Genomic DNA, 24,442 nt, shown 5'->3' with positions numbered 1-24,442 from the left:
GAACAAAAGGACAGCAACTTGTCTGTTCCCCTTCCCCCAATTCCCCAACGTTGTTCCCCTCCCCCAGTTCCCCAATAAAATAAATAAATAAATAATCACACCAATGCCAGTTTTTCTCTTGTCTTTCCAGTAATAGGTCTGAGAATCCTATCCCAAGTATATTATTCTCAACTCTGCAGGAGTTAACAAGAAACCCAACTTGCTCCCCACCTCCCTCAGACTTCTATTATTAGTATCACCATCATCAATATTATTATTGAATTAATATCATTATTACAATTATGAACTGGGCAGCAAATCAAATTATCTATTGAAAACATTTTTCACAAACCCCATGGCAAGTGAAACAATGTCTTTATCTATTCCTAAACAAATGTGTGCACTCCACCTTACGTCTAATTTTTCAAAGTGAGCCAAGAGAGGGAAGACATCAGAGTTTAATATATAGGACTAGCTCAGTAGGTTCTCAATGAAAATAATATGCTCTCCTAGGGAGCAGCATAGAAATAATAATCATTGGGTGCATTTTATAATTACTTTTATATTAAAATGTAGCTTTAGAATAGTTTTAGATGTATAGGAAAGTTGTACAGATAATACAGAGAATTCTCAGGAACCCATGCCCAGTTTCCCCATATTATTAACATCTTAAATTGGCATGGTACATTTGTCACAATTAAAGGACCAAGTAACTATTGTTAATAAAAGTGAGTTATTTAGTTAGTTATTACTAACTAAAGTCCACACTGTACTCAGATTTGCTTAGTTTTTAGCCTACTGCCCTTTTTCTTTTCCAGGATCCTACCCATGATGCCACATTACATTTAGTCATCATGTCTCCTTAACTCCTCTTGGATTGGCCATGACAGTTTCTCAGACTTTCCTTGTTTTTGGTGACCTTGACAGTTTTGAGGAGTACTGACCAAGTATTTTGTAAACTGTCTCTCTGTTGGGACTTCTCTGATGTTTTTTCGTGATTATGGGTTTTTAGAAGGAAGACACAGAGGGAAGGGCCCTTCTCATCACATGATATCAAGAGTACATACTATAGATACAACTTAGTTGATGTCGACTTTGATTACCTGGCTGAGGTTTGTCACATTTCTCCAGTAAAGTTATTCTTTATCCCTGTTTCCATATTGTACTCTTTGGAAGTCACAATGCATGGCCCACACTGAATGAGTGTGGAGTTGAGGGAGAAGTAGCTACATAAATTATTTGGAATTCTTCTGCACAGATTTCTTGTTTCTCCCCCCATTTATTTATTTGCTTATTCAGTCATTTATTTACATCAGTGTGGACTCATGGATATTTATTTTATACATTGGGTTATAATCCAATACTACTTCATTAACTTTGTGGCCCAAATTGTTCCAGCTTTGGCGATTGGAAGTCTTTCCAGTTGGCTCCTGTGCTCCTTTGACATGTCCCCATTCAGATGTGCATTTGTGTGCTTCACTCACGTTCGTTATGTTACTTCCCCGGCCCTAGAATCAGTTATTTCTCCAAGGAGCCCTGGTTTCTTTATTGGAGAATGGCATTAGAAACTAAGATCTGGGTTCCGATGTGCTTGTGGCTACTGAGGTGTTGTGTATTTTTGAGGCCACCTCAGCTGGGAGAGCAAAGAAACAGAGAAACAGATACTCACCTGTGTAAATATACCTAACTACAAATATCCCCTCTATGTATTTATCTACATGTGTATTCAGATAAATGTAAGTTCTTACTGATGTCTCCAACACCAGTCCTTACCACATGGATCAGTCTAGCCTCCAACTCTTGTTTATCTGTAACCTCCACTCCAATGGTGAGAAACATGGCTTCCACCATCTGCCATCATTTACTTAACTGTTAAATTATAGTATACATATAGTGGTTTCAGAATTGTTAACCTGTATACCTATGGGGAGCAATTTTTATTAACTAGAGTATAGTGCTCGTGAGCAGTTCCCTTTGCCTTAAGTCTTAGAGACTTGTGGGAGCACTTTTGATTGTCATGAAGTTTGGAGTGGTGGCTCTGACATGCTAAATGTCCTGAAACGTGATGCATAAATCTGCACATTATCTATGCAGATATTGAAATCACCAGATTGTGACAGGAGTAGTGCTAAAGAGAATAGCCATGAACCAGGAGCTAAAATCTTCAAGGGATGGGAAGATGTAACCTGGGGGATAATAGGTGACTACAACAGGAGGGATTGTGAGTGGGTTAGTCTGATGGCTTAAGATTAAAAAATGGGTACTATTATGAAAAAGGGAAAGATAATTGTCTAGAAGTAGCAAGGAAGACACTTATTCCACCTCCAGACCTAGTGCTATGTGATATATAGTTCTGGCTTCCTACAACTATTTAGTCCCTTGATCAAATGCAATCTGGTCCTAACCATATCCCCAAGAAATTCCCTGGTTCAGTCAAGACCACTCTTTAAGCATACTGCCTGCTGTCCTGGATTTGCCTGTCCTGATTTCTCCACCCTTTCTCCCTATTCAAGGAGTTCAAGGGCATTTTGAAGGTCTATGTAGTTTTCTCTGTCAATGCTGCCTACTCTGCTCTTCTGTCCTTACCTGTATTAGTCAGTGTGGGATGACATAATAAATACCATAGACTGGGTGGCTTAAACAACAGAAATTAATTTTCTTACAATTCTGGAGACTGGAAGTCCAAGATCAAGGTGCTGGCTGATTCAGTTCCTGGTAAGTATTCTTCCTAGCTTACAGACATCCACCTTTTTATTTTGTCCTCATGTGGTAGACAGACAGAGAGAGAGAGAGAGAGAGAGAGAGAGAGAGAGAGAAAGAGAGAGAGCGAGCGCAAGCGAGCGAGCGCTCTGCTTTTTCTTACAAGGCCACCAATCTTATCAGATTAGGGCCCCATCCCTATGACTTCATTTTACTCTAATTACCTTCTAAAAGCCCTGTCTCCAAATATAGTCATATTGGAGGTTAGGGCTTCAACATATGAATGGGAACGGGGTAGGGGAGGTGGACACAATTCAATCTGTTGCATTACCTATCCTTGAAAAGTCACTAGTCTTCAAAAACAACTTTTTCTAGACGTCCAGACTGGAATTTTTATAAATAAAAATTTGTCTTGGATGAAGTAGAGTAAATGACGAATGCCCCATTCTGTCTCAATGTAGCATTGTTCTAAGGGGCTGAGACGGTCCCCCCAATATGTATATAAAGTCTAGTTTCATTGTACTGTTGTGGAAAGAGCATTAGTTTTATATCAACAGAACTGAATTGAATTACCAAATTCAAATTACTTATCTCTGAGTCTGTTTTATTTGTAAAACAGTGGTGACCTATTTTATAGAACTTCTGAGAGAATTAAATGAGACAAAGAATATAAAAAATCCTAGTGGGGCTGCAATAAATTGCCATTAACCTTAATTTACAAAGAAACAAAGATTACAAAGAAATACGTTCATTCTATTTAGAGTTAAAGCTTAGTTATTTATGATAAGTGGGCTCAGATGAACAATTTCTTTCCCTCTGTCTTTGGGCCATTTTGGCTCTCCATCCAAATTGAGTGCAGTCTACCTAACATGAGGAAATAAAAAGAAGTAAAGCAGTGTCATTGTTTTGGTTGCAGCCAGATGTTGGAGGGTCTAAGTTCATGACTTAGACTTCAAGTGGAAACAACCTTGAAGGAGCTGAAAGACACAAATGTCAGCCCTGAATGCCCTGCCTGCAGAACAGTCATGAGGAAGCCGGGACCCTCACAATGCCCCAGCTCCAGGGCAGTTCTTCCCTGTGCAGCTCAGGTCACGCTTGGCTCCTTCTTTCTTAGACAATGGCATACCAGGGGGTAGCCACCTGTGTATATTATATAAATGATTTAAGTCAAAACCATTTTTTTTGCCTATTTTTGAAGTCTAAGCATGTCCTACAAAATCCACACATATTCTCCCCATAATGAATGGATTAATAAACTAGGCTGTTCATATATTAAGAGGCAGCTTCATATCCTTTATATCATTTGGTTCTGAAAACAATCCTGCAAATACAGTTTATAAAAGGCAATATTGTTGCTAAGAGAGTAGATCTTAAAAGTTCTCATGACAAGAAAAAAAAACTGTAACTGTGTATGGTGATGAATGTTAACTAGACTCATTGCAGTAATCATTGCACAATATATACAAATATTGAATCATGTTTACACCTGAAACTATTATAATATTATGTGAATTATATCTCTTTTTTTACAGGCAATATTATTGTCTCCCCCTAAAACATATGGAAACTGAGGCTCAAAGATTAACTGAATCTCCAAGTATCAAAGATAATAAATGATAAAGATAGGACTGGAAATTAGGTCTTTCTGAATCAAAGTACCCCTACTTTCTACCTCTGCACAACACTAAAAATGATAATATTCTTACATGATATTTGCAGTTTTCAAAACACTCTCACATCCATTATCTCATTGGAGTCTTACAACAGCAGGCAAATGGCCGCACAGAAAGGGATATGAGACCCTGGGTCTGGATGAGGTGAAAGGTTAGAACTGCCAACCTCAAAGGGCTGTATTGGAAGATATAGAGTCAGGTTTGATATATAGCTATCGATCTGAGATGAAGTTAGAAGTTCCAGAGGAGGAAGACAGGCTATCAAGTTCTCTGAAGGTAGGGTAGGCCCCACAGACAGTTAGCTGAAGTACAAGACTGTTCTCTTTGTCGGTGCCAGAGCAGAGGAGAGCTAGATAGGCAAGCAGCTCCCTATTGGCCCATCACTCCTATGGGGACATATGGTGAAGGGCTGTCAGTCTAGAAAACTATTGTGCTGAACACTAAGGCTTCTGTTGCTCTTTGCACACCTGACTTAGCTTAGCACCTGGCACATATTTATTAAACTATAAGCTGATCTATTTCACAATAATACAATGAAGCTAGACCTTACATAAGTACTGGGGAGACTGTCTCAGCCCCTTAGAACAATACTGCATCGATCCCTGGTGGCAGACGAGTGCTAATGGGGAGAAGGTTCCCGTTGTTCTGCCAGCCTGGACTCCTTTCACTCTGGGGCACAGTCAGGCATGGACACAAGACTGATGATCACTGAGAACATCTAAGATGGGGTCAGGACAAGGCAGAGATGGACACTCAACAGATTGAGGGCAAGCTCATCGCTCCAGTTTTCTCCATCAGTCTACCATGACCACCCCTAAGGATACCCAGCCCTTCATGGAGGAAGAGAACTAACTGCACATTGATTAGTGGACCGATCGACTCCTGTGAAATTAAGATTCTTTATTCAAGACTTTTTTCTCACATATCTACAACAGATTTACTAATATCTTAAACTAGATTGTTGAGAAAATTAGACCCTAGCCAAAAAATGAGGTGGAAAAAAACAGTGTTTCCTGAAATGTTACAGACCCTGAGAACCCATGGATGTCTTTTTGTTTTTGCAAGGGTTTGTAACAACCCTTTAGTATAGTATAATCAACACACTGGAATTTTCTTACCTGCTTTCTCCTTGTCTTTCTGAGTAAAGTGCAGAGATTTCTTGGAATCAAAAGTTTCAGTAGGCACTTAACCCCAAGCATCTCCCAGATCATCACTTCTGCTATGGGCCGCCTTTATCTTTAATTCATCTTACTAATTCTTTTCTGTAACCCACTCCTTCACCTATCCAATAATCTTAGCAGTAAGTCTAAGAGGAATGAGAGGCTATACCCTAAGAACAATGGGCTAAATCATCACTTTACGAGATTTTACAAAATATCCAAGTCATAGCCAAGGTTATGGCTGACACTAGGCCTTCATGTAAAACAGAGGCTCTGAAAGCAGAGGATGAGCACAATCCTGAATGAAGGAGGAAGTGTTAAAAGATCTGTTTAAGGCATTCACCTCTCTAACCTTAGTTTCCTCAACTGAAAATTGTGATAATAATCTCAACCTTCTAACATGGTTTTTAGAGTTAAGCAAGAGAATCTTTCAAAGTGCCTTGAAATAGCACATAGCAGGCACTTAATAAAGTAAATTTTAATTTTTTAATTTAAAAAAAACATAGTATTGGACTTTGACCTCTGATACAATAACTGGGTCCACCTAATCTAAAGAGAAGCCCTTACTTAGAAACCAGCCTTTTATAACTCGGGCAATGGTAATAACATCCTAATTGGTCTCACTGGCTCTATAATGTCCCCTTTCAATGGCTTTGTTCTATTGTCCAAGTTCTCTTCTTACACCAGAGTATGTTGTTAACACATATAATTCAAAGCTCTCCATGCCCTGCCACAACCTACAGCAGTAGCCCCAACATCTCACTATACCTTCCTAGACACCATATGTTTGAAAATAACCAGGCTACTTGTGATTTCCCTAATGCACCATGGGCCTCCCCATTTCTATGTTACTGCTCAAGATGTTTCATCAATTTGTACTGCTTTGAAAACGTCTATCTGTACAACTACCACCGCTAAAGTTTCGTATACACCCACTCGTGGACTTCGCGTGAGATTCGCCTCCTCCCTTGTGGAGGTCTGTGGCTTAGTTTAGTTCAAGTTCCACAATTCTCTCCTGTCTCCTATTTCAGGTCTCAGCAGCTCTCCCTTGTACACAAGGCTCCCAGCTGTTCCCACCTTAATTGGGATGGGTCTGAGTGAAACATTCCTCAAAGATATCTTCCTCTCCTTGTTCTAATTCCACATCAATCTTCTCATTACGTATTTGGTTTCCTGGGTAACTTGATACCAGGAAATGGTGCCCCAGAGAAGGGATAAAAGTATTCCGATTAATGGAAAATATGAAGCTCCACTATAAATTAATATCTTTGTGTTGTGATAATATTATCTCAACTTTGTGAGTAATTTTTTATTAGTCTATCACCAAGAAACTGATCATCTTGAGGAAACTAATAAAGGCAAATGTTTAGATCAGCAAGGCCTTAAGGCTCAAAGCTTGGACTTTTGTCAGTTTAGTTGGCAGTTCTTCATTTGAGGACTATTATGGCCAACGAGCCCATTGCCACTGTCTCGCCACACTCTGATTTAAATCACTTCAATAACTAAATAATTTAAATAATTAAATAATTCCAATAGGGAATAGGAGTCATTTTTTCAAAAAACTGAAAAAAAAGAGATATTTAGGACTTCAGTGGGCTGACTCAATCAACTTCTAAGTTGAATAAGAATTGCTTCAATAAGTACAACATGAAATACTGGATTAAATTTTTAAAATTCTTTCTCTCAAATGTTTTCCAACCAGAAGATAAAAGAAAATTGGTCCAATGCTGATTTGTCTCAATGCTGACTTCCTTATAACAGCTGAAAATATCAAGAATAAAAATAAACCAACAGTGTTTATATTTACAAATAAAAGTACCCAGAGAAGAAATAGGTTATCATGTTATCATTATACCATCCATAATCTGATAGAAGGAATTATGAAACCAACTTTCCATTTTGCTTAAACAAGAGAAACAGACTCTGATCATTTGCTATTAACCTCAATTTTAAATGCACTGATTTTTCTTTTGCTATGTAAAACATTTTTCAAGCTCAGCTTTTTTAAAAAATGCGTTTAAATGCAAAAAGATTAATACAAACTGCTACAACTAATCAAATGTTTTATGTTACTATGGTATATTTAAACCCAATAAAAACAAGTTTCAAATTAGGATTCAAGGGAGAGTAGTTGGAAATATAAATGGAATTCTGTGAACATTAAGGATTTTAAATTATCAAAGGACTTTACCTAAAGATTATTTAATTTATAGATTTTGTATTTGATAGAGAGTAAATGTTTTAACAATTATTTGATAATTCTTTCCTTTTAGGAAAAAATAAATTTCTTTTTACAACCAAGGTATTATCTTATAATTAAGTAATTATAGTAATGACAACAATTTGGTATTTCACTTCTAAATTAATCCAAAATATCCTTTTGCTTTTTCATAAGCCACACAGCTGATGCCTACTGCAGGAAGCACTTTTATGATGTTTGGGGTGAAACCCCTGAAAAATCCCTTTTTTCCTTCTTTGTTATATATATCTTGAATGAGATGAATCATAGAAGTTGTTTCTTTTTGCTCCAGTGCTATAAATTGAAAAAAATTGGTATAATTCAATATTTAATCTTTATATCTTAAGAAAGTCCAGTGATTAATGAGAATTTACAAATGTTGAAATCACTTCAGAGTACACCTTTCTCCCTACATATAAAATAGTCCTGTGCAGCAGTCAGTAGACACATGTGGTTATTTAAATTGATTAAAATTGAATAAAACTGGAGGAGGGAGGTTGTCACTTTGAGGGGTAAAAAGTATAACTATTTCACTGTGTTGTACACCTGAAACTAATTTTAAAAAAATTTTTTAATAAAAAAATAAATTTATTAATTAAATTAAATTAAATTAAACTACAAATTCAGTTGTACTAGTGCAGCAACACCTCAAGTGCCCAACAGCCACATGTGACTAGTGGCTGCCATACAGGACAGCACAGATATCAAATCTTTCCATCATTGCAGAAAGTTCTATTGGACCATACTTGAAAGTCTTTAATAAGGAACCACAACGGAGCAGTGGGAACTGGGTATGACATAAATATTATAGTTTGACAGAGTGATGGATGGCTGATGGGATGAATAGAGAGAGTCCTCACCTGGATTGCAATATAAATTAAATCCAAAAATCTTCCCCAAAAGAAGAGGAAAAAGAATGTACAAGAATATCACTTACCACATGACCCCGTACATAGTTTACTTGGGAAGATAATAATAGGGTTTTGCAAGGTTTTTTTTCTTCTTGAAAAGCAAAAAATGCATGTGCTTAAAATCTAAATTCCTAACATTTCACTTGAGAGGAACAAAACAGATACCTTCCCTTCTATTTCATATCTCCTTGCTATGTGGATTGGAATACAAAACAACTGCGTCCAATTCCACAAATGTATTAAGTTCCTGATGCAGAATATAACAATGATAGCAGAACTAGGAAAAAATTACATGTTCATATTGAATAACTGTTGATTCAATGTGAAGAAAGCAAAATCTTTTCTATTGTTCTGCTGGTACTTCCTAATTGTAAACTCCTGAAAGAAGGAAATGTGGAGAGTTCCAAACAGAACTTTGTAGAAGCAATAAAATCTAAAATTCACCAAAGGCTCTACAATAAAACAAATTCAAGGTTATGCTTTTAGAATCAGAGGGTTAGCTTTTTATGTATCAATTGTACAGTTTTTCAGTTTTTGAAATCATTAACTTCTACTTATTTAAAACAGTTTCATTATTTTAAACTGTTTTTAATTTAGTTTTTATTACTACTTCATTAAAACGATTTTTGTTAACTTTTTAAACTTATTATGACTTCATTAAAAAAACTCACCTTGAGCCTGCATGCGTGTTCTAACAAGATTCAGAGGGAAGCTGGCTAGCTGACCGCTAGTGTGAGACAATGCACTACACCCCAGCAAAATCATTATCCCAGGGTTGACAGAGTTTCCTGCATAATGTTCTAGCCAATAATTCTTCAAAAGCTGGAAGACAAGAAAGCAATAAATATCCTTTAGCTACTATGGAAGTCTAAGTAGAATAAAGTTCATTGCTCATTCAATTTCAACAAACATTATTGAGTAGCTTTTTAAAAAAATTTTATTGGGAAACAGCCATGGTCATTGGTTACACATTGCTTTCATGCTACAGTGGCATCGCTGACTCTTTTAGGGAGGGCGCAGCTCACAGTGGCCCATGCGGGGATCAAACCAGCAACCTGGGAGTTATCAGCACCACACTCTAACCAACTGAGCTAACTGGCCACCCTTGTGTAGCTCCTTGATTCAAGAATTATAATGAGCATTTTCATAATGTTCTCTCTTTTAATCCCTACAGAAACTTGACAAGTGAATATTGTTGTCTCCATTTTAAATTTTTATATATGAGGCAACTCATTCCAAGAGACTGAGCTATCAGTTCACAAAGCTGATAAATGGGAGTCAAGCTTGGTTGTTTGATTTTAATAACCGTTCTTTCAGAATCTTTACAAAAGATTGTTCCTGTTCCTTGTACAGAGGGGGCTAACCCTGCTGTCCTATCAGGGACCGGGTGCACAGATGTTTTCAAATAAATGTATTCATACAACCTCAGAATGTTTTCATTTTCCTGTGTTTGTGTCTCTGTGTGTGTTCTGTTAATTTTATTTTATTTTGCTTGATTGTTTTGGTTTGTAATTATATTCAAATACCCAAGCAGATTTCTTGAGATTTTCAGAGGGATTAACAGAATATTGTAGAGAAGACTGCAGAGTTCACTGTGGGTTAACAAAACCATATTTTCTCAAGTTTAAAGAAATATTCATCTTTCTAAATTTGCTTTTCCTTGAAAGTAGCTAGAAGGAATTATTTACAAATAGTGGGTTTAAAATATCACTACTTGCTGTTACAACAGTTTATTTATTAAAAGATACAACTTTACCATTAAATACTGGGGCAATTACTATGAAATGTATAATTTGATGCTTTTGAAAAAAATCAATTTTAAAATGTCTTTACTCAGTGTACATTTATTATAGTCATGCAACCATAAAAAGAGAAATGTGTAGTGTCACTCTGGTGTGAAAGCAAAAGATACTGAACTGTAGAAATCAAAGAATGAAGGAGGGCTGGCTGAGTGGCCTAGTAGGTTAAGAGCTCACTCAAGAGTGTGAGCTCTGAGCAGCAGCAGTTTGAGTCCCAGCCTGAGCTGAGCTGCCAACAAGTGGCAGGTTGGCTCAGCTAAAAAAAAAAAAAAGAATGGAGGGACACCAACATTAAACAGGAGCAATGAATTTATTTTAACAAGATCACAGAAGCAAGAAGACAAAAAGGAAAAAAACACATGCTATAATATTCAATACTTTAAACTTCTACCAAAAAAAGGAAGCATATTTTTTTAAGTGCTAAATGAAATCAGCTATCTTTCGCACAATGGTGGTACCACATGCCGAAAGTACCACCGCCCCTATGCTTAGAGAGCTGTCCTTCCTTTATTGAGAATGAATTTCAGCTAAACTAGTCACATACTCTCACCTGGTTCTTATGACCAAATGGTATACGTTGTTAAGAAGCTCTATATGAAACAGCTGTATGGTCATAAAAATCAAATGATTGGCTGAAAGGGGAGTAACTTAGAATCCTGCCTGCTCAGCACTACATACTATTAGGGTATCTGCCCTATCTTCATGCTACCTCTGCCCCAAACCCCCAATAACTCCTCAATTCTCATTTTCACAACTGTGCATCAGATCCTTTTAGGGAGTTAAAAAACCTGTCCCAGAATAATTAAATCAGAATATCTTGGAATGAAGCCAAAGAATCTTATTTTTTAACAATACACATACAGGTAATTCTCATATGCATCCAGAGTTGAGAATCACTATTTTATCAGCATTTTTGTCTATAATTATTATTACCAAAAACTAATTCGCACATACACCCCCAAAAACCATTAATTATTAGAACAAAAATAACAAAAATTATTAGAATACCAGACAATTAACATATAAACAAAAAGCCAAATAAAACCATTCAATTCACTTCTTGGTCAGAAGCTAGTTCATGAAAAGTCACTTATAACAAGATTTTTAGAATAAAAAACTATTATTGTAACAGAATTGGAACAAAATAACAAAAACATAACAAGATTTTTAGAATAAAAACTATTATGTAACAAAATTGGAACAAATGTTCCAATCTAACACATAATGTCATATTATGAGAATAAACTCACCCGCTCACCTCATAAACAGCAAGATCTGTGCCCGCATAAGGTATAATGCCTAGAATGTTAGGGATATAACCTTTGAAAAAGGCTCTGACACCTTCTTGTTTCAGAAGCTTCTTGCCACAATCAATAATCCCCAAATACTGTCCAGTTTTACCTAGAGCTAGTCTGGTCTTTATTACCTAAAAGGTGAAAGAATGTAGTAAAAATATATTGATCAGATTCACTCAACTCATCTAGCAATTCAGTAAATTTTAATATATCACAATGTTTCCTAATTACCATAGAAATCAAAAAAGAAAGCAATAACACATAATTTTAACTTTTCACTAATTGTTTCTTAATTATGAACAATTGATACAGTATGGAGCTTTTTTACACATGATTTAAAGAGGAGAATAAATTAATCATGTGGCTCTGATTGATACATCCACTCAAACTCCTTTTATGGGCTGTAAGGCAACATATTCTGAAACAAATTCATGTGAGATAACATTATTGCTTCAAAATAAAGGAACTACAGCCAATATCCACGTTTAAGAAAAGCATATGGTCATGTTAAAGTGAAGAGCCAATATGGAAACAAATGCTCTGTGTGCTTAAATACATGCTCTGGGAACTAACAGTGAGGCCTGTGAACTGTATTTAATAGGACTTGGGCTCATTTTGTGCTCATAAAACAGTAACATAACAGGGGCTATGAGGGCCATCGTGGGCTCCAGGGGCTGTCTGTAATCAATATGCCTATGCTCAATGTGATTCTTCTGATGGAACCTCACTCCTTGTCCTCTTATTTTCCATTAATTTAATTTAAAGGAGCTCTACATAGTATACTTGGAGAAATGACACTTCAAAACAGCTCAGATTAAAAAAAAAGTATAAACTTTGTTTTGATGGGGCAAACTGTGTGTCTTGATGGAAGTGCCTCTGAGTAGTCAGTTCCATGTTTGAACTTATCTGCAGGACCCCACACTTTGGATAATCCCATTCTTAAAATGTGGCCCTCTCCAGGGCAATGCACTCTCTTCTTACCCAAGTATGTCTTTTCTGTGTGCTTCACTAGAATGTTTTCTTTCCTCTTATTCCCTAAATTAAGGTCTTCTCAAAAGTTTTTTTCTAAGCATTTAAAAAAAAAACAAACCAGCTTTTTTATTTTCTAACAATTTCATGGTTTTAACTAACACTTCTTTGCAGATGACACATCAAGACTTGAAATGATCTCTCTCAAGTCTCGGTGTCATATTTGCAACTGCGTGCTGAAAATCATAACTTGATTGTCCACCAACAACTCGATTTAAATATATATGCAAACCTGGGCCAGCCGAGTGGCTCAGTTGGTTAAGAGCTCACTCAAGAGTGTGAGCTCTGAGCAACAGCTGTTCAAGTCCCGGCCTGAGCAGAGTTGCTGCTGAGCTGCCAACAGGTGGCAGGATGGCTCAGCTAAAAAATAAATAAATAAATAAATAAATAAATAAATAAATAAATATATATGCAAACCTGAACTCATCATCCCTCAGAGCCTGGCTCACTTCCTCCAGTCTCTACCTCTGTTACAGACACAGAACCCAGACAGAATCCACCTTCTTCCTTTCTCCTTCTCCTGCTTTCTACTTCTCAAGTTGTCAGTTCTCAAGAGAGCTCTAACACGAGTAGATTTCCCCTAGTCAATATCATATTTCAAGCCCTTATTATCACCTGAATGATGGCAATATCTTATATCTAGTTATCTCATTTCTCTAGTCTCTTCTCTAAAAAACTTTACCAAGATTATATTTCAGGGTCTAAGGTCTTTAATGGCTTCTTATTTTTTAAGAAATTAGTATTAAATTTCATAAGCTACATTCAAGAGCCTTTATGATCTGGCCTGAACCCATTATCTATGGTATTGTCCAGTCCAAATCTAAATACTTGCTCTTTTCCTTCCATTCCTTTGCTCAAGTCATTATTTCCACCTAAAATGCCCTTCCCCGTCATCTCTGAGCATCCAAATTCTAAGCCAAACTCACACATTCTATTCATATCTTTCATAAAATCCCTAATGAGAAATAATTTCTCCCCTCTGCATTTCCATAGCACTTCATATTGATCTCTCTTCCAGAATTTATATTTTCTATATTGGATCACTATTACTAATGTACATGTTTTATCTTACCTTCTAGACTATAAGCTCCATGACCAAAATGACTCATCAATGATGAGCCTATCTGACTCATCTCTGGATCTAGAAAAGTACCTTATACCTAGTGGGTGTGCAGTATAAATTTGATTTGATTAATGAATAAATCAATTAAACAATCAATGAATGAAATTATCTTCTTGGTACATCTACAGTACTACTTTTATCCTAAACAAAACAAAAAATCTACTAAGGCCAACTGATACTTGATATGAGATTTAATTCTTGTAGCTATAAAGCTGTTTATTGTATAAAATCTTGACCTGGGATTCATTTATTTTTTTAAAAGTTATAATTTGCATTAAAAGCATTACTTTAGTTAAAATTTTATAATAATACATACCTCCATGGGGTAAATACAGGTCTGGGCAGTTACACCAGCCAATGAACCAGATATAAATCTCTCAACAGTTCCTATTTTAGCGCCATCAAAACTAAGCCATTTCTTATACTGTATAAATAAAAGTATTAAAATGTATAATATTACTGAAATTGAATATATATTGTTTCTAAGTTTATAACATTAATTAGTAGCATAAAATGGTTTTTAAAAGTATCCCAGGCACCTGATATCTAGTAGAATACTTGATTTTAATTTTTATGCAATTGTCTAAGATAGTAAAACCGTTTTTCTTTTATTTCTGCAGAATAAGTTAGCAACATTAAATCACTTAAGCATATTCATGAACAGTCATGCAAATGATACAAAGGGGGCAAGGACTGTATCTTTTATGTCTTTTTAGCCCCACACCTAACACATGGAAGGTATTTAATATTGCTTGGGTACTGGATAATCAGAATAGTAACAATGTGAAAAGCTCTTTTTGTTACAAGAAACAACAGCTTACTCTGGGGTTAGCTCAAGAAACAGGGAGGTTATTGCAAAAACGCATGTGGAAATAAAAAAAACAGAAATATCAGCCCAAAGGTCAGGCTTCATAGGAACTAAAAAGTAAGTCAAGTTTCATGGAGATTGAAACTTGAAACTCATGTAGAATCCAAGATATCCTTAGAAAACAGATTATCTTGTCACCTCCTAGGTAAGATATTTTCTTGTTTGCCTTTCTCATTATCATTAATACGGACCAGCTACTTTCTATGAACTAACTTTCTGGTTCTCAAATCAGTGAGTCCCCATCCGAAAGTATCACTGGTTCAGACACAGCAATCTGTTCCCATTACCATCATCTTCCTTTTAGTAACAGAGCTGACTCAGCTACAAATTACATTTCCTTCTTCTCCTTTGCAGCTAGGCTGGGTGGCTAAGTGACTCATTTTGGCCAATGAGACATGAGGGGAAGTTGGGCAGGCAAATTCTGAGACATCTCCTTAGAGATGCTTGTCCTGGACTCCTGTTTCCTCCACCCTGGAAATGGCAAAGATGGGTGAACCTTTGAAGCTATGTATTGAAGATGGTGGAGCTGTACTGTTACCCCTGGACCACTTGCCAATATTTATTTAAGCTACTGTATTTTGGTATCTCTTTGTTACAACAGCTTAGAATGAGTCCTAACAAGTACAGAAATTGGTTACTAGATGTGAGGTGCTGTCATAACTAAAACATAAAATATTGGGCTGTCGGAAAAGTCATGATGCATTTTTGCAACAAAAACATAGAAAAAATACGTCATGACTTTTCCGACAACCCAATATGTGGCATTGGCTTTATTGTTAGGACACAGATATTACACTCTAAGGAGGTAATGATTGAAACTTGAAGCTCATTTAGAATTCAAGATAGCCTCAGAAAGCAGATTATATTTACTAAATAATGCTTGATGAAACTGCCTCCTGCGATAATTTGGAAGGTAGACCATGTTCTGAGGCTGAAGTTCTAGGAAAACTGATTGTAAGATCTCAGAATGCTGGTCAGTACAGCCCACTTGCTGCTTTCAGCAAGATCTATGAGACATGAGCTAAGGCTTTTCTCTGCTTTTCTGCCTCAGGACCTGCTCCAAAGCCAGTTTCCAAGCAAAGACGGAAGGAAATAGAGCTCTACTTCAGGAGCATTCTTTGTTGGCTTGACAGTCAAGAAAAGTGGGGTTTCCATGTTGGAAAAGCCACCTACTTCTGTACTCCAATAGAAAGAAATAAGATTGTCCTAAAGAGCTCGCCTATCTTCAGAACTCAGATAAGGGTGTTGTCATATGTTTTCAGCCTATTGTTTCAGTTGACATCAATGTAGCTGCTATGAAAATAAGAGATAGGGGAATGACTGAGCACAGGAGCTGGAAAATAAAATATCAGAAGAGAATTTTTTGGATGTGGTTTTTCACGTGGTATTGATTGGAAGCAAACAGACAAGAGTAAGAAGTTTGTGAAAGAATTGTATTACTAGAAAACCCATAATCATAGCCTACACAACCTTGTCCTTCATTGATCTCTAAAGCAACTCTCAGGCCCCCAAACGCAGCAGGAAGATAGCTGACCCTGGCAGACACTTCTAGAGCCCCACATCACGTCTGGAAAGTTCTGTGCAGAATCACACTGACAGAACCCCCTCTAAAACAAAAGCCTCTCATCTCTGCTTTTCTGCCTCACGGCCTTCTCTGAAGCTATGGGAGCCTGTCCAGCCCAGAAGTCTGAGGAAGTTAAAGTCTTAAGAGCAAGCCTCATGTAAAATGGGATAGAAACCGGTAAATAAATGCCTCAGCTCCCTTTCTTCAGACAGACCAGGGGTCGGCAAACTGCAGCTCGCGAGCCACATGCGGCTCTTTGGGAACGTTCTGTCTCAAAAATTTGCCGACCCCTGGAAGAGCCAACCCTGTCCCTCACAACAATTTAAAAATTATTTGAGAGCCATAAATATATTTTTACATAATCACCATTATGTGAATAATATCCTTTAAAAATTTTATAAATGAAACTATGATAGTTTTATTTTCATTTTCTATTTTATTTCAGAGCCACATGTACGTACCCAAAGAACCGCATGTGGCTCACGAGCCACAGTTTGCTGACCCCCGGTGGCTCAAAAGTTTGCCGACCCCTGAGACAGACAATTCTGGGGACTGTTCTGTACACTTCTTAGAAGTTCCAGCAGCATCAACCCTCTACTGCTTACAGTCGAAACCTCATTTATGTATCCTTACACTGACTTTTCTTCCTTCTGTGTCACTCTTCCTGCCTCCTCACTCTTGCTTCTTCCCAAATAAATGAGACTCTGTTTTTGGGGAATCCAAACTAAAACGGTTAGTACCACTTCAAAAGGGGTCCTACACACCAATTAAAAGACGAGATTGTCAGAGTAAACAAAAAACAAGACCCAGCTATATACTGTCTACAAAAAGCCTACTTTAAATATAAAGACACATATAGATTAAATGTAAATGAATGCTAACACTAATAAAAAAAAAAGCAGGAGTAGCTATATTTATTTCAGACAGAGCAGACTTCAAAGCAAGGAAAGTTATCAGGAATAAAGAAGGGCATTACATAATGATAAAGGGGTCAAGTCTCCAAGACAAACCAATCCTTAAAGTGTACACACCTTAGAATAGAGCATCAAACAACGTGAGCCAAAGACTGACAGAACTGAAAAGAGAAACAGGTGAACCCACTATCATAGTTGGAGACTTCAGCATCCCCTATTAGAAATGGGCAGATCTGGCGGGCAGAACGTCAGTAATGACATAACTAAATTCAACAACATCATTAATCAAGTGGATATAACTGACATCATAGACTACTTCATTCAACAGCAGAACACACACTCTTCTCAAGCTCACATGGAACATTCACCAAGATAGACCAATTCTGGGCCATGAGACACACCTTAACAAATTTAAAAGAACAGAAATCATACAAGGTCTGCTCTCAGACCACAGTGGAATTAAACCAGAAGTCTATAACAGAAAGATAGTTGGAAAATACCAAAATATGTAGAAATTAAAGAACACAGTTCTAAATAACACACAGGACAAAAAAAATCTCAAGAGAAATTTAAAAATAGTTTGAACTAAATGAAAATGAAACATAATTTATCGAAATCAGTGGTAGCAGCATTTAGAGGGAAATTTATAGCACTGAATGCATGTATTAGAAAAGAAGATCCAAAAATCAATAATCTAAGTTTCCTCCTTAGGAAACTAGAAAAAAAGACCAAATCCAACATAAGCAGAATAAAAGAAAGAATGAGAATTAGAGCAGAAATCAGTGAAAATAAAAATAGGAAATCAATAGAGAAAATCAACAAAATCAAAAGCTGGTTCTTTGAAACGTGGTCCTGGAAAGGCTTGTTGATGTTATTGGAACTGGATCAGTCACTTGGCAACACAGACCCCGTTGCTGGTGGTAAATGGGGTGACAATAACCTTTGGTCAATTACTATGGTTCTTAGTCATGGCAGCTTGGGCTGAGGTACTGGTAGGAAGGAAAGCATTACGTTATGCAGTTGCTCTAATACTTGAGCAGTATGGGGACAATTTTAAGGATTGTGGAGTTAGCTGGCTCTTATTCACTGCCTTAGAAACTTTGAAGAAAGAGAATGTCAAGGTTAGGTCAGCCAACTATCACCTTAAAGCATATTGTGAACACTATAAGGCCTTCATCAAGGCATTGAAAGACACCCTCATCTCCTGCAGCTGGTGAATAGACTGCTGAAACTCAGGCCCAGGATACAAATGTAAAGGTAACAGGAATATACAAATATAAAGGAAACTGAATGTGCAGCTTCCAAAGGTCTCCCGTGCTGAAGTGAGTACCCTCATTGGGAAGAAGTGGGACCCTGGTACATGGAATGAGGACATTTGGGTGTATGTGCCTGAGAAACCTGAACTCCCAAATTCTCCAGCACCCTCCAATTTGGCAAAAAGTAGTCCCCTTCCCACAAGCAGAGCAGCCTCTCCTTGTCCACAGGTCACGTGAAAGCCTCAAAGAGGCAGATGCCTATCAAGATATTTGTCCTCTTCATTATCTGCACACACCTCCTCTTATTGCTGCCCAACCAATAATTGTATAGGGTCAGGCCTCGGATAGCCCAGTGAAGAAATGCAGTCCACGTTCTAGGAATAAATAGCATTCTGACCAAATATTTGTATGACCTAGCTAACATGGACTGGAAGGAACCAGTGGAACATGTGTGGGAGTGGAGCATAAGCGTGTTGAACAGTGAGGCTATGGGGGTGGAATAGGGGAGACTTTATTAATGTGTGGCAATCTCCCACATGACACAGGACACCTGAAACCTTATATGCTGCTGTGGTGGTTCTTTAAAGCTTGGATATTTTATGGCTGACAACAAATGAAGTGGAGGTGTCAAAGTCTTGACAGTGTTGATGGTGGGTTCAGGAGATTCATGATGCTGGAAATGTTAGAACAAATTTTATCATGAGACTGGAGAACCTAGCAGTTGACTGTTTCTATGATAAGAGGAGAGTCCTTGTTGAAAGACCCAATGATGGCTGTTCTCGGGGTTGGCAGCAGGGGATGTTGCCATGAAACTAGGTTCACTAGTATCAATGGCAATAGAAATTCCAGAATAGCAGAGGCCAAGTGGTGGCACTTAACCATCAGATGCAAGATGAATATAATGATCTCAATAGACAAGTCCAGAGTTACAACCGAGGTATCCTGATCCACAGGGATAAGTTGATGGTTAGCTACCCATGCCTTCCTAGAGGCAACATAATGGGCTATCATCCAGCAGTACATAAACACAGACTAGGATATTGTTTGACTTGTATAATCAACAAAAAAAAAATTCACCTGGACCCTCTGCCACCAGCAATCTTATTTCAATTCCTCTATCCGCTTTCCCAAGCTCCTGGAATACTATAATATTTCATACCTTCACTGCTTTCCTCACACCTCCAGCGTGTCCTTGCTTTCTGTTTCACTAAAGAAATTGAAGCACTAGGAAGAGAACTTCCACAAACCTGCCTGCATCAGTGCCCACTTCATAGCGCTTCTCCTATGGATGAAGTGCCCAGCCAAGGCCAAACCCTCCCATGAGCACTAGTTCCCATCTTCTCTCACCCACTCAGAGCCTCGGGGAGAATCTCTTTGTACTACCTTCCTCTTTCCAGTCATCAATGGTCCTCTCTCTACTGGATCATCCCGCTAAACATACAAACACTCTGTCTTGATCCCACATCCCCCTCCAATTACTACTCTGTTTTCCTCTCCTCTTCATAGCAAAACTCCTTGAAAGAGTTGTTGACTCTTACTATCTCCAATTTCTATCTTCTGTTTCCTCCATAGCGATTACCACCATCTGGTATACCAGATATTTTACTTGTTTACTGTCTCCTCCAACCTATATGCTAATGTCAATTCCACAAAGGCAGGTACGCTTTTTTTCTTTTTGCTGTTTTGTTTGTTGCTATATCTCCAGCACCCAGAACAAGGTCCAGAACATTAGGTGCTCAAGAAACATTTGTTCATAAAAGAAATATTTGATGAATAAGGAAGCAAGTCCCCATTTAAGTAAGAGATGTACGTTTTTAAGATATGCTTTACAACTAAGTCTAGTATCCTATCCATCCTTCTACTTGCTTTTCAACTGTCTGAGTTGAGAAAGGATATTATTAATCTTTAATATATTCTTAAAATTGTGAGGTCTTCTGACTTTGTGAACCAAGGTTCTACAAAACAATGCAATGCTATATGCTATAAAAATGTTTAAAGAAAAAATAATTACTCTAAGATTTACAGTGAAAATGGAAAACTTGAAACACACAGAGAGCACTCTTGGACTCTTGTGTGATGCTGATAACTTATACTATTTGAAAATAAATACACCTTATCTCAAAGTGAATTATTTAAGCAAAACTAAAATCCTAAATCACATTAACAAACTTTAAATAAAACATTCTAATTGCTCAAAGAAAAACGAAATTGAAATGTTTGGGCTTCTTTCACATAACATTGAAACTAAAAGAACTACTAACAGACATCAGTTACGATAATATTGGGTTGTCGGAAAAGTCATAATGTGTTTTTTCTGTTTTTTGTTGCAAAAATGCATCATGACTTTTCTGACAACCCAATATAATATAATCCATGGAACATCCCTTATAAACAAAAATAATATGAAAACAGAAAAAAGAATCAAATGAGAATAAACAAAGTCACTTATATCTAAATTGACATCTATTGCTTGCCCGTAATCTAGTATTCTCTCATGAAAGCCTAAACTTTTTAAATTAAATTTAAAATCTGATCTTTGTTATAAAATTCCACAGACAATAGCACTTTACCTGTTCATAGGCCCCGATCTTGATGGCTGCCTCAGGTGCAATCTTAAAAACATTTGCACCATTTCCTCTCCAAAGAGAACGAATTCCTCCTTCTTTCACCATCTGCTCAAACCCACCAATTAATCTCATTCTTCTTGACTTTAAACTATGGACCTAAAAGTGAAAAGCAAATTCACTTATTTTGTTGGTAGTGTAGCATTGATACTATTATTGCTAATAAAATAATGAAATATACGTATAAATATATATGTAAATTTATGATCTTTAACACAATTTTAATTTTCCTTTAGAAACACACAAAATTGATATATTAAATTTTTTTGTTGTCCCCAAATACATACTTTAATTAATCTCATACAGCAAAGAAAAGAAGAATAACTTAAAGAAAACAGGAATAAATTAATTACCAGAGAATTTTTGCATATATAAGATGTGTTGTTGCTGCTAGAATATTTTAATTTAATTAAACAGTGCTCTGAAATATTCACTGAAAATAGAATGGATAAAAGTACATCAAACTTTCAATAGTGGATATTTCTGGGGAGTGAGGTGGTATGGGTTGACTTACGTCCCCCAAAATTCATATGTTGAAGTCCTAATCCCCATTACCTCAGAATCTACTTTATTTGGAGATAGGGTCTTTATAGAGGTAGTCAAGTTAAGGTAAGGTCATTAAAGTGGGCCCTAAAATCTAATATGACTGGTGTCCTTATAAAAAAGAGGAAATTTGGGCACAGAGACATATACAGAGGGAAGATCATGTAAAGGGACATAGAGAGACGATGCCATCTAAAAGACAAGGAGGGAGGCCTGAAACGGATCCTTCCCCTACAGCCCTCAGAAGAAACCAACCCTGCCCACACCTTGATCTTGGACTTCTAGCCTCCAGAACTGTGAGACAACAAATTTCCGTTGTTTAAGCCACTCAGTTTGTGGTATTTTGTTATAGCATTCTTAGCAAACTAACATACAAAGATTATGTGTCATTTTAATGTTTTCCTTTATACTTTTCCATAGTTTCACATTTTCTAATGCATTATTTTATACAATAAAAAAATGTCACTTTTTAAGAAAGTGAAAATTAAAACTAATAAAATACCCTCCTGTTTATAAGGGAATAATAGTGGAAGTACAAGGTAAAATGGGCATTCTCACCTCCTGTGAATAGAAAAAGTCTGGAAAACAATTTAACAATATATACATACAGGCTTAAAGATGTTCCGATCATTACTTAAACTTCTAGAAATTCTTTCTAAATAAATAATCCTAAATATGAGAAATGAACCATAAACCATGATATTCATCATTATAAACTGTTATGAATAATCATTTTAAAATATCTTTAAAAGAATTTTTAAAACTACCTTACATGTCCAAGAATAGGGAAAAAGCAATAAAATAAATTATTACTTATTCACTTGAAACACTACAGTCATTAAACACTATATTTGAAGGGCTGGCCGAGTGGCTCAGTTGGTTAAGAGTGCGAGCTCTGAGCAACAGGGTCGCCAGTTCGATTCCCACATGAGCCAGTGAGCTGCGCCCAAGCTGAGCTGCCACTGAGCTGCCAGCAGGTGGCAGGATGGCTCAGCTGGTGAGAGCATGTGCTCCTAAGAAACAAGGTTGCTGGTTCAACTCCTGCATGGGATGGTGGACTACACCCACCCGCAACTAAGATTGAACACAGAACCTTGAGCTGAGTGGCTGCGAGATGCCGACAGGTGGCCAGATGGCAATTAGACTTGGAGCTGAGCTAGCTGCGCCCTCCACAACTAAGATTGAAGGACAACAACTTGGTTGTTCCCCTTCCCCAATTCCCCAATAAAATCTTCAAAAAAAAACAAAGCAAAACTATATTTGAAGACCATACAAGTATTTAAATATTTGAAGAATATTTGAGGTAACATGAAAACATGCTCATGTTTTCATACTGTTACTCATAAAACAATAAACAACATAAATTATTTATGAAGGAAGCACTACTATGTAAAAAAATGTATAAACCAAAACAAGAAGACAATGCACTGAAGTGATCATTTTGGGTGGAGAGAAACTAGATAACTTTTCTACTTTCCACTTTTCTATTTTCCAATTTTCTTAGTAGGCATATATTAATTTTATTTAGAAAATACAATTTTTAAAATACCAAACAAGGAACTGTAGAAACTTTAATGCAGCTTTGATAAAAATAGTAACAGTGCTATTTTTTTCATCTTATCTCTCTACAAAAATGATAGCTTTCATTTTTTTGAGCACTGACTACATGCCAAGCATTATGCTAAGCACTTTATACAATCTTATTTAATTCTTAAAATAACCCTGGTACTATAATCTCCATTTTATACACCCAATTGGAAGAGATCAAAGAACTTGCCCAGTTATAAAGTAACCAGTAAAGCCAGCATTCAAACCCAGGACTTTCTGACTTGTAAAGAGGCCTGCTCTTAAACTACAGTAAACTACCTCTCCCACACAACACACATTCTTCTCTAGCTCACAGTATTCTCTTCTAGTTGTGTGAAGCTCACAAAGTAACACCTCCATCAATAAAGGGGACAAGTTCTAATGAACCCACTTTACTGTCAAATACATGTGTAAATGAAAGCCATGAGAGCCAATCCAGAATGGCATAAGAAAGGCAGAGACTCCTTCCTCTTGCCTCTCATTATGTTATTCTTCTTTCCCGTTTCTAACCCATTTTTCATTTATCATATTCCTTCTTTTTTTCTTTCCATCTCTTCTCTATTTTCCTTTTCTATCTTTCTATCTCCCATCTTCTTCTTAATCCTCTCTATCCAGCCTCCTTATCCCTTTCTCTTTTTTTACTCTTTCTGGAAATAACCCCCTATTATCTCCATACTTTTTCACTCTCCCCAGTCCACTGACCTGTTTCCATCCCCTGGGAGAACTGATCGTTCCTACCCTGTATCCCTACAATACCCATATATACTTGTCTATCTGGCACATAGCAAGCACTCACAAGTGACAATTATTATTTTCAATATTATCATCACCATCACACAGATATGTTGTTTTTATCTTCATAAGGTTTTGGAGTATAAGAAATATGCTTTTTCATCCAGCACCTAGCATATTATGGGCACACAATAAATACATCTTCTTTCTTTAGTTTTCCTCTGGGTCCCTTTCCCATCTGTCTCATCTCCTTATACATTTGCATCTCTGTGTAGCTCTGTGCTGTGTCTGTAAACTTTTCCTTTACGCCTCTTTTTTTTTCTGATAGGTCCAGTCACAAAGGAAGCTAGGTTTTTTTATTTTTACCTGCAAAAAAATGTCTTTCAATTCCTGCTCTTTCTTAACACCTACTTGAATTTAGGCACCAACTAAACAGAATATGGGTT

General features: G+C 36.9%; 1 protein-coding gene across 1 annotated transcript in view; it reads right to left on the bottom strand.

Annotated features, from left to right (window-relative positions):
• Positions 1-7,869: 7,869 nt before the first annotated feature.
• The window catches only part of LOC109374299 (calcium-binding mitochondrial carrier protein SCaMC-1-like), a 45,378-nt gene continuing 28,805 nt past the window's right edge, over positions 7,870-24,442 (bottom strand). Inside the window, exons 6-10 of the mRNA XM_019628802.1 lie at positions 21,081-21,233; positions 14,225-14,332; positions 11,720-11,887; positions 9,334-9,484; positions 7,870-8,045 (exon numbers count right to left, since the gene is read on the bottom strand). Of these exons, the coding sequence (XP_019484347.1) occupies positions 7,870-8,045; positions 9,334-9,484; positions 11,720-11,887; positions 14,225-14,332; positions 21,081-21,233 (756 nt within the window). The remainder of the gene's footprint in view (positions 8,046-9,333; positions 9,485-11,719; positions 11,888-14,224; positions 14,333-21,080; positions 21,234-24,442) is intronic.

This window comes from Hipposideros armiger, unplaced genomic scaffold, assembly GCF_001890085.2.
Source record: "Hipposideros armiger isolate ML-2016 unplaced genomic scaffold, ASM189008v1 scaffold_808, whole genome shotgun sequence".
NCBI classification, from domain to species: domain Eukaryota; kingdom Metazoa; phylum Chordata; class Mammalia; order Chiroptera; family Hipposideridae; genus Hipposideros; species Hipposideros armiger.
Note: the sequence above shows the minus strand (reverse complement) of the source record. Positions and strands in the feature narration are given on the sequence as shown.